Source organism: Formica exsecta, unplaced genomic scaffold (genome assembly GCF_003651465.1).
Source record: "Formica exsecta isolate Colony F162 unplaced genomic scaffold, ASM365146v1 scaffold314, whole genome shotgun sequence".
In the NCBI taxonomy this organism is placed as follows: Eukaryota; Metazoa; Arthropoda; class Insecta; order Hymenoptera; family Formicidae; genus Formica; species Formica exsecta.
Window position 1 is genome coordinate 916,841 of NW_021850397.1, and position 12,055 is coordinate 928,895.

General features: G+C 38.1%; 1 protein-coding gene across 1 annotated transcript in view; it reads left to right on the forward strand.

Moving 5' to 3' along the window:
- LOC115237861 overlaps positions 1–12,055 on the forward strand; it is a 66,293-nt gene that overhangs the window by 38,984 nt on the left and 15,254 nt on the right. Inside the window, exon 2 of the mRNA XM_029811199.1 lies at positions 829–956. Within this exon, the coding sequence (XP_029667059.1) occupies positions 829–956 (128 nt within the window). The remainder of the gene's footprint in view (positions 1–828; positions 957–12,055) is intronic.

The following is a 12,055-nucleotide window of genomic DNA, read 5'->3' on the forward strand; positions in this document are numbered from 1 at the left end:
ATAATATAATTAAAATAGAATTTTTGTGATAAAATAGTAACTAAATTTTTATGTTATATATGTATTAAAAACTAATCTCATAAACAAATATATAGTGTATGTACACTTTAAATAAATTTTATATATCGTACATTAAATATTTCCAAACTACTTAAAGAAAAATCGATTAAATAAAATTTAGGAACGTGTGGTTCTCTCGTGCCATGACGGTGGACGGGCAAGTGAATTAAATCGAACGGTAGAGCTCGAATGAATCTTCCCTTTCATGTATAGCATCTCATCTGGAATCGGCACTTAGCTTGCTCGCGCGCGCGCGCGCGCGCACTGTCCTCGTAAATCTTCGATTTTACGAGCATGCATTATACTCGCCGGCAAAAAAGTCCGATGGGTCCTGGCGCGAGAAAGCGCAGTAAAACTACTCGCTTCCGTCATGAAAACCCCCGACCAAGTTCGCGATACGTGCCACGGAGCCATTACTCGCGCGAACGGAATAAAGCGGCGTCCGAGTTTTCGCGTTTACGAGACGCGATTAAACGCGTTTTATAGATTCCATCGATTCCCCGAATTCTGGCGATTCGCGCGGAATTAATCGGATCGCGAGTCGAGAGACCAGCTGCGAATTGACGATGTTTGGTCGTCCGTCGCCAATTGTTTTCGCCGACGCAGCGAATAGATAGATAGATAAAAAAGAAAAAGAGAAAATCGGGAAAACGAATTTTTAAAATCTCACGATATATAGATTGTGCTTGCAATAGTGCACGCTTCTCATACAAAGCATGTTGACGATTTGGAATGTTAATTGAATTAATTTATCTTGGTGTGTTGCAGGTGCCGTGCACGGTATTAGATGTTACAGATGCGGACAGTACAACGAAGGAGTCGGCAGCATTACACCGTGCCTTAATTACACCGCACAGATGCTGATGGAATGCTCATCCGCGGAGGAATGGTGCATCGTAAGTACCATATATTATTCTTTTTACCCGTTTAAACTTTCAAATAACTGAACGATGCACGAGACGCTTCGATCATCAGAACGTTGGCGCAAATATTATTATGGGAATAAGTAATAAAAAATATACGCCTTATATTGGAAAATTTTTCTTGAGGACACTCGCACGAGCGCAACCGGAAACGGATGGTTCGTCCCCCGAGTGTCTCGTAAAAAGATAAATATTTCTTTCACGCCGATGCGGCGCCAAGGATCGCTTGACATTCTTCCAAAGTCGGCTATAACGAACGACGTTATTTACCTCTCGGCGGACTCTCGCCAATGTCGGATTTATGAGACGAGTCTGCGCAAATTGGCTCCGGGAAGTTCCCTGCAAGCTCGAAGCGTCCGTTCGCCTTCGACGAAGCTTTTCCTCGGCTGAACGCGGAGAGATTTTCTCGCATCGAAGGGATTACGGAAATTTGGAAAAATAACTCGCAGGAGCATCCGAAATAGAACTGTAAATATTCAAGCAGCAATAATACTGGTCGGATAAATTTGAGACTTTCAATCAAAGATACTTGATAAACGTTCGAGTCGAAATTTTTCTCCTGCTTTTCACCCCAATGTTTGATCTAACATTTACTTTGATACTTTAAGCAATCAGATCATCTTATTTCGAAATTTATTTAATTTACGATTTTTACCGAAAGCTCTTCCTTCTTTAAACTTCTAACAATAATTTTAAACGTGATTTCAATAATCTAAATGTAATTTTGGGATTCAAGATGAAATGCATTTTGCATAAATGATCCGTGTCTCAATTTCTCGGCTCTGTACGCATTGCATATTGCAAATGTGTTTCCATTTATGCTTCTCTTATTACGATGAAATAATTTATGAAATCACCAAGTCTGCGAGAACCTATCTATTCTTCGTGCGATGCATGAATGATCAAGTTCATTTCTGACATCGCAAAATGCATAATAAGCATTAAATTAATTAATTAATTCCACCATTGTGTTATAGAAAAACCAATGTTAGCTTAAGAAAGATTATTCATTTAAATATAATCATGATTTCTTTTAATATATTTTGTTGAAGTAAATATATGATACATCGAGAAATAAATTCCAAATTTGTAAGTGAAAATAATATAAACTGGAAAACGATGGTAATAAATATCACTTCGTGGCTTTTGAATAAGAGAATAAATGCAAACGTTTGGAATGCAAATGAAATCCCTGCGCATAATAAAATCTCCTAAAATCTCCCTGAATTTGCACGATTTCGAATAAGAAAGTACAGTAGGGTGAAGTAGTAAAGGTCGATGATGGTCCGCCCACGGTACGACAATGGCAAACAATTGGAAACTTGAAGGTCTCGCCGAGGCGAAACCTCGCGGAAGCTCCCTCGCGAGTCTACGAATCTCGAAGTTTACAACCATAACGTCTTAATAAGACGGTACGATCTGATCAGCATAACGATAGAGAGATCCCCCTTCCGGATCTCTTCATCGCTCTATTGAATTAAATGAATTCGATCGGCTTCCTCTCCTTTTGCTCTTCTTTGCGGCTTCTATCCTTGTTATCTATTGCCTCCCGATTCATCCCTTTCCCTTTCCCCTTTCCCGCGTCGTTGTTCGATTATGGTCGGCAAACAGTGGCGAACATTGACCGTCGATCCCGCAACATCCGGTCGATTATTTTCCGGCATATCGAATTCGGGAGTTTCGTAGAGATGGGGGCGAGGACGGTAGGGAAGGGGAGGGGGGGAAGAAGCGATCGTCTGTAATTAAATGCTGTTCGTGCACGCGATAACGGCTTCCAAGTCTCCTCGATCCCGGAGGTAACCGGCAATTCTCTACCAGCGGGGCGGAGCCGGGTTCGATGCCTTCCGGGCCTCGAGGTGCATTCACTGCAAGCACTGCATTATCACGCACGCGTCCTCGCTCTCTCTTCCTCCCTCTTCCCGTCCCCCTTATACTGCACCGGGTCGGGCATTCCGATTTGGCCTTCAAATTAGTGCCAATTGCATATATCACGACGTATTAATTAACATTTAGCACAGCGTTATCGGCTGTGACAGGCTACCGATCGTGTGCGTTTCTCATGGGAACATCCTGTCTCTCTCACTCTCTTTATCTTTTTGGCTACCGCAGATCAGTATCAGCAGGCGAATTGGTACAATAACTATAAACTTAAATGTTTTTGAATTCGATCCAATTGTTTGATTTGTAAAAAACCGATCGCCATCGCCCAGCGTCCCATTAATGCGCAATAAACACTAGATAATCTTGATTTAGATAAAAACGAGAGTACATTTTTGTAAAATAAAATTCGATTCACGCAACAGAAATTTAAAAAAAAATAATAATTCTCTCGACACTGATACTGAAATGCAGATTTTATTTATTCAAGAGAGATTCACCTAAAATTACAGACTTTCAGAATATATGTATAATATATTCATTGGGTTAAATGTCAATAATTAAAGTTATTTTCAATGGGATCGATTTAAAATTTTCATTAATATTCAGCGCTTTCTTCTCTCTAGCCTAACTCTAAAAATTACCTTAGAGAAAAGTCGGGATTTAAAAAAAAATTCTATTCGCGCATTCATGATGAAGAAACTATCGTTAATTATTAACTCCGATTATTTCTCCCCGGTTTACTGAGACGCGCCATTCTTTACTGTAAAAATAATCTTCTCTTAAATAACGGAATCCGCGTTTGCGACTATCGTTACCTATTAACGCCGTTTACCCTTCTCAAGTTTCAGGGGCATGTGTTACTATTATGAGAATATTTATATTGTATGAGAGAATAATTTATCTCTTCATGTGTTCGGACATTTTCATATCGTGGCCATTTCAATAATAAATATGGTCAAATTCGATATACCTTGATAAAAAATTAATTTTGTATCTTTAAATTTATTCTAAAAATATAATATGTTATCCCATTTATCTCTCGATTAAAAATGTATGCGATCGACAAATGTTTATTTCATAAATTGAACAATTGAAAGCAGCTGCAGATTCTATATTATATCATATCCTTCCTTCATATCGTTCAAAATCACGACTTTCCTGTGGCATGTTTTGTTTCATAAAAATAGATAACAGTTCCGTTTGGATTTCTTTATTTCTCTAAAGACATTCATGCGACAGCGAGCCGACAAGAATACCGCAAATAAATCTGCGGTGCCGAAACGCGAGTAGGGATATAGAGAGAAATCCTATCGAATCTGCTCGGCGTGGCTTTCCCACCGAAATCGGATGGCTGGCGCCCTTCATCTGCCGTTCGACGGCATACTTTTTTTCTCGCGCACGATTCGACACGCTCGTTTCGCATCTGCATAGAGATTGGATGGTATATTCTCGATCGAGGGTGCGAAAGCTTAATATTCGTCCATCGGCGAGATTCGGCGGGATTGGATGAAACGAACGATACGAGGTTAACGGAAAGAACGCATCCGCAGATGATAGGAGAGAGCTCAGTCTTTATAATTCTTGATTAAAAGCGATTGAAAAATGCCGAGATAGAGTGTTCCCCTGAGGAATGAATCTATAATCATCGGCCAATTTCCCGTCAATTTAAGATCAAAGATAAGTTTATGATCCTTTTTATATACAATATTTGTCTCTTTTTTCACATATTCAATTTTTATGACATCGAGATCGATATTGCAATATCAATTTTCTTTCTTATAATTGCAAAAATTCACGCTTGATAAAAAAATCTCTAAAGAATTCTTTTATCAGGGGGATCGTACGTGAAGTCGAACAATTATTTTATATCTTTACAGTATTCAATTAAGCCACGTGGGACAATGCAATTGCCGAGGCAATTGCATTACTATCTCTTGAATCTAAACGACCGACCGGTCGTTTCTGTAGTTTTTATTTTTGGATAGTTTTGGCGTTCTTAGCATTGAGAGTGATTCAATTCCGTTATTTCTTGAGCAAGGCACTTCTTTCAGCGGATACTTCTAAAAAAAAAAAACATTCAAAGCTTTACTACCGATTTTTTAGATTAGCTTTTATTCGCAGATTTTGCGGTTCGAGCGGTTAGCGTATCGAGCTCTTTCATTGAAGAGATAAAAGTGTATCTATCGTATTTCTTTGTACGCGGTCCTCTTTAAAACTTCAACGGGATTTTAATCAACCTTTATCACCCGACATTTGTCGCTTTGACGATAACAATACGAACCGTTGAATTTAATTTTTTTCTCTTTCAATGTTATTACAGAGATCTGTGTTAAAATTAGGATTAGCGTTGATTTTACTTTAATCAATGTTAGATATAATTAATTAATAATTAATTGTCGTAAATCTGATGTAACCTATTTTTATTTTAACAATGTTGATTCAAATAGATAGAAATAATCAAAATCTGGAATTGCATTCGCAGCATCGTCGTTCCATCTTGTCGAGAGGAGCTAGGCGGAAAAACGACTTTACCAGGAATCATCTTTCGATCATGGCTCTCGCTATATACATAAGAATTTCGATAATGGCGAGGCAAGGGTCAGAATGATAAATCGGCGAACGGTTGAAACGTGGCATCATGCACAGCTGACGTGCACGATCAGGAGTTCCGCGAAATCTTACGGGCCGCTTTTTACGGATCGGTTTTTCCTGGCCGGGACGCGCCGCGCCGGAAAATGGAGCACGTTTTCCCCCCTTCCCCTCCTCGCCGTCGTTTCTTCTCACGATTCATCATTTCACGACCGTTCTACAATGGATCTCTCTCGAGTCGATGGGCTGTCGCATGCGAACGAACAAGAGCCCTGCTGATTCTCGCACGTTAATTATCCGCGCATCATCCCACCGGTGTGACCTTTATCCGAGTTAACTCTGAATTGTCCAAACAGGAGAATCGAAAAATATGAAATTATTTGATTGAAAACTATCCAGTTATCTTGGCAGAATTATTCTCACGCGAATTACATGCTTCCTTGGAATTAAATTTTAGTATTGCAGTGAGCAGTGACGAAAACGTGACTCTCGCTGCCCCTCCCCCCTCTCTCTCTCTTTCTCTCTCTCTCTCTCTCTCTGTTAATGCTAATTGCCGCTTTTATCTCTTGTAGCCTTTCGCGTTTTTTTGCACGCTTCATTAAACGCGATTCACTCAACGCTATGGCTCGCTACCCACAATTTTGTGCACCAGCAAGTCCGCGCGAGTAATATAATCGACACGTGAGGCGAGCTTTGAGAAGCAAATTGGGAATAATTACAATATATTACATACGACCGTAATTGCATCCTATTTTATATCAAATATGACTAAAAGCTCCGCTCTCATACCAAATATGTAATCGAAAGTGTAAATTATTATTATTATTATTATTATTATTATTATTATTATTATTATATATTCACGCGATTAAATTGTATCGCAAAATTCTCTTTCGCTCGCAGCAAAACAAATTTTACAAACGCACGTTTTTGCAAAACCGCGCGCATTTTCAGTTTTATTATTATATATTATGCAATAAATAATAACAGGGCATATATGCAATTTAGCTAGCGTTTCTGATGCAAAGGGTCGAAACTTCGCTGCGATAATTGAGCGACCACCACCGCAGCGCTTGCCGCATCGGATTTTCATAACGCGCCTCTGCGTTGGCGTTTTCCATCATGGGAAAAAAAGAAGGGCGAAAAACAGAACAATTCAACCTGCCGTTTTCGAGCCAATAAACCGTTGCGCGGAAGTATGTAACAGTTTGCGCGTTTAACTGCATCGAACGTGACTGCGTGCGCGGCGAGATGAGGGGTAAAATTGCACGCACATATATTCGCACATACACACACATATATGCGTTCGCGCAAACATACGTCTATAATTTAACCTCTACTGAATTAATTGCGATCCGTACCCGGCGCAATCGATTTTAATTTTTTACCTATCGCGAATACACAATGGCGCCTTGAAGAGAAAAGAAAACGAGATCATAAATCAATCGTGATAAATGGGACTTAAATGTGTAAATGACTTATTTCTATAATATTATAAAAATACTTAACGTTATGTGCCAAAAACAAAAATTACTATTATATTCCTTAAAATGTCTTGCGTTAAAAAAAAATTAATTTAATAGAAATTAAAACACAGAAAAAGTCTATGATATACTATTGAATCTTAGAGATTTCATCTTTTCTTTTAAAAAACACATACAAAAATTTTAAAAAATAGAATATGAATAAAAAATAATTAATCGATATGATGAAATTACTGTAACAACAGTTTGTCGTATCGGATATTGGCTAAATTATAGTACACAATATTGATCGCGATAAAACACAAATATATTCAGATTTTAAAACAGTGTTCAAGATAATTATTATTAAAAAAAATAATATGCAAAATGCGAGATGTCATATCTTAAATGTATTCTTATAATTAGAGTGCGTCGAATATACAGAGAAATAAATAATTCTTTCGTTTTTAAATATAGAAAAAACACGTTTTTTTTTTGGCTTTATTCCGTTATTTGCAGGTTTCAATTTCTCATCCATTTTCGCATTCGACTTGATTTTTCCTCCGCCAACAACATACTATCGGCGTGCACTTTTCTTCTCAGAGTGGTTTACAGTCCCGTTTTTTTCACAGAGGCTCGTTTGTACCGCGAAAACGAATGCTTCATCTTCGTCATTGCCACAGCCGAATACATACCAGGCGAAGGAAAAGGAACAGACCGAGCACATATACATGCACATCGATCTTCTCGATTCGAGATATATCATCTGCTCGTGTCGAGATTCTCGATCGGGGGCAGCCCAGCTGGAATTGACGATTTTCGAATCGGCCAAAATTATCGTTCGCTCGGAAAAATCACTGTCACGCGAGCGAGCAAATGGCACGTCATTCCCGCGCCCGTGTATGACACGGAGAGTATTACGTAGGGTGAAACGATCAAATTTGTCCCAACCGAGGTCTAAACGCGTCCATTGTCGACAAAATTTTACGGTACGTTTGTATCTCAAAGAGGTTTAGATTGTGTAAAAGGGAAGTTTATTCCGTTTTCCGTTCAGAGAACCGGTTTTATCAACGTCGGTTAACTCTTCAACCCTTAGTTTGACTGATTCTCTCGATCTGTTTCTAGAAACGAAGCTAAAATTAACCGACGTACATGTGAAACTGTGATACATTTGCAGAGGGGCAAACTTTTTCTTCGTAACTGCAGAGAGCAACAAATAAAATTTCGTCTAGAATAAATAGAGCTTCGGCAGAGAAACCTCTCGGCGGCGGCGCCATTAATCTGGCAACCCGGGGTGGATCCTTACATTCCTGTCGGCGGTATTCCTCGCTAAATTGAATGCTTGCTCGCTCGTTATTCAGTTTCCCAAGGAATTGCTGAGATAGCAACCAAAAGAAAGAAGCCGCGATTGTACGAGTACCCAGAGAGATAAAATTTGCATACAAACACACACGGCATATTCAGGAAAGCTACCCCGTCAGTAAGGCGCGAAATGTGTGGAAATATAATTCAAAATTAAAAAAAAAACGATTTTAATGATCTCTCCTGATTATATTCTCTTTCCGGTGATGCTTGCGACCGTAGATATTAATCTATAAATCACGCGGACTCGGACGAAACGGTAAGCAACAACAGCGCTATGAAAATCGAAATGACACACGCGACTGCATAACACCCGTGAAATATCGTCGGTTGGTGAACTCGTTTGTCGAGGGAGGGAGAAAAATTCTTTACGCCCTGTTCGCGACATGAAATATGAAGGACGATACGTGAAACATAAATTATGCGCGTTGAAGTTGCGAAACCAAATTTAAAACCGTAGTAGGTTTTAAATTTGTAAATCTTTTTCCAAGGAAGAGAAATAAAAAATTTTTAAGTTTCTTCTGTAAACAAGAATATTTACTAATCGATCAATAATTCAAGCTGACCATTTAAAAAATAAATATCAAATTCTGTGCCGTATAAATATTTTTTCATGAACGAGAGAAGAATAATTTAGAGCGTCCTGAAACTTTCGCGTTACATCTCTATTTTCATATAAAGATATTCTTGAAAATGTCGATACATCTCCGAGTATAAATATTTTACTTTACTCAAAGGTACCGACTGACATAAGACACATACTTTCTGAATACAGAATCGATATGCTTCTTCAGATATTGTGGCAGTAAAAGTGCCTTCATATGTACCAATGCCTTGAATTTCTACTTGCGAGATGAAGGAAATACCTACAGAGCATCCGCATTCGCGTTCGAACAGCAGATTAGAATATCTCCGAATATTTTTTTTTTTTTTCGTATTTTCAATAACTTTACGAAGAGACGCCTGATAAAGTCACGTGGCGTGAGAAATAAAAGCCAGATACAGAAAACGGAAAAATAACAGAAAATAACATCTTATTATATAATTTTGAAAAAAAAAAAAAAATATAATATTATTTTACAGCGCATCTTTTAAATATATTTGCAATTATATATAACGATAGGACACATTTTCCGAATTGATAGTATCGTTAATTTTTTGTGTTTTACATTCGTCATCTCTTTCTTCTTCTCCTTCAATAAATATTCTTTTTCCGACCTTTATATTTTTCTCAAAAAAATCTCGTGTAGGCAAACGATAATTTATATCAAGCATTATATGATTGATTAAAGCATTACATTACACATGTGACTACATTGTTGTCCTTAAAAGGAAGGAAAGGAAAGGAAGCTACATCTGTTCCTTACAGCTCGTCGGCGTCCGACAATCGCAGTGGACTTTTCGCGGTTTCGCGCTCCGTCGAATTCGTTTTCCTTGGACGCAAGATTGTTTATACGTGGCTTCTGTTGCACTTCCTTCCTTCCGCGCGACGTCTCCTTTCACCCCGGCGACACTTTATACATAAAACATCCCCTTTATCCCGCAGCGGTCGCCGCGGTACATCTCATCTACTTGTCGCGCATACGTAAAACGCATGCAGCTACACATAAATATATGCGTACTGGACACAGCCACGTATCCGTATATTATAACATCCGCGAGATAAACTCGTACCCCCATCATTCTCTCGCGATACGGACATTCATGAAAGAAAAGCGACGTGCACTTATCGGCGATGCGCTTCGATGCATTTTAGCCGCTCCGAAAACGATACGCTGCGACCTCACGTCAATAATGATACCTTCGACATTTTAATGCGAACCTTTCTTCCCCTCCCCTTCCCTCTCTTCTTGGCACCATACGATGAAAACAATTTTCTCCGGAAAAACGGTGATGTTGCGAGGGACATAGTGTCTTAAAACCGACAAATTATTTTATCGGGTCGCTTCTTCATCCTCCTTGAAGCTCTTCGAGTTGATTCACTCTAGTCGATCTAGCCAATATATTTATAATAAAATACAATACCAAAATATTATACTCCTTGAATTTTAGACAAGAATTTCTCAGTACGTGTAAAACCCATTTTACATAATTCACGATGAGAATCGAAACAGAGAAAATTGTTTACGTATAATTTGTATTATGAATTGTAAAATAATGTGTGCTGCTTAAAATTCATTTTATACGATCTGTAATTTGCGATAAAATTCAAGATAGAATTTCATATTTATTATTTTATGGACTGCATATTTTAATATACAATATATACGAATGTACTTTTTGATTTTCCAAATATGTTTTTATTATAAATAAAACTTTATTTAAAAAATTATGGATTTATAAATTTATTTGAAAAAATATATCAAAGTATACGATAAAAAATGTTTCAGACTACATATTTAAAAATACCACATATTTGAAAATAAATTGCACAATTATAAATTCCATTTTATCCTGAATTCCATTGCAAATTACAAGTCGTTCAAAGTCAATATGCACCATTGTGGTATCTCGTTCTAAAAGAAATGCATAGATAAGCTGTGTATCCTTGTATACGCGTTATTTTATTTCAGCCAGTCTCTTTCATCGTTATTCGATTTTCCGATCCGACGTTACTCGGATATTAAATAGAGTACGAAATTATCAACGGTAAGGATGAGGAGAAACAATCAATGTTTCTCCGCGATCATGTTCCGCGCAAACTACGTAGCCTGGGAATAAAAACTTTACGCTGAAAGGGCTAATAAAAGCGTGGTGGATGCACATTAAATAACGGGGTCGCACTTTATCAGATACCGGTTTCGTATCATAAAACGAGAGATCTGCGTATTGCACGGGCACGTTCGCGCCTGTGCAGTCTTCTGAGTAATGTGTTTGTCTGTGTCAGAGTCGCAAAAAGCAGGCAATAAGTCTACCCACCCGTCATCACGATTCGTTCCAGATAGTTATCGCACAGCATCAAGATAGTTATTCAAATAGATTTGTAAAAAAAGAGAAATAAATTTCTTTCAACCTGCGAAAAATAGCGTAAACTAATGATAATCTTATTTGCTCTTAATCCACGAGAGTGATTAGAATGGAGATTGAGGCGATTGAAATCACGCACGCACATTCGTTTTTCACGTCAAATATATAGGAAATAATCAGTTTCGATTTAACTTAAATTAATCCAACGACAGTAACGCTATTCTCCGAAAGTAATACGATCGATCGAGATATCGCGACGGCATGGCCAAAGGGAACGGCGGATATATTCGATTCAACTCACGCTCCTCTGCAGTTTGATTGCAAATCCACTGTTCAAACATTTAATTAAAACGGAGTGCCCCGTTCAACACTTCCTACTCGATGCTCCCGCGCAAAGCGAGGCTGCGTAGTAAAACAATACTATTGTTTCACGGCCCGCTACCGTTTTATGATATAATCGATCGCTCATAATTGCTGCTGTCGTTAGGCATTAAGCGACAGCGTGTTATCGAAATGCAATCTCACGGAGGCTTAGACATCCTATCCAGAGAGACTCAAGGATTTGAATATTTATAACGGCTTAACGATATCGAGATTGCCTTGCGTGACTGTTCCCTATGGTTTTAATTATCCGGCTAAGTCGATTCATTATGTGTCTAATGATTCCGCTATTAAATCATGTTTGTGTGAGCAATGTCACTGAAACGAAGGATTCTTTTTATTTATTAGATTTGAAACAAATGGTTAAATAAAGATGTTTGTTAATATCTTAATTATTTAATTTTAATACAATAATATTTTAATATTTTA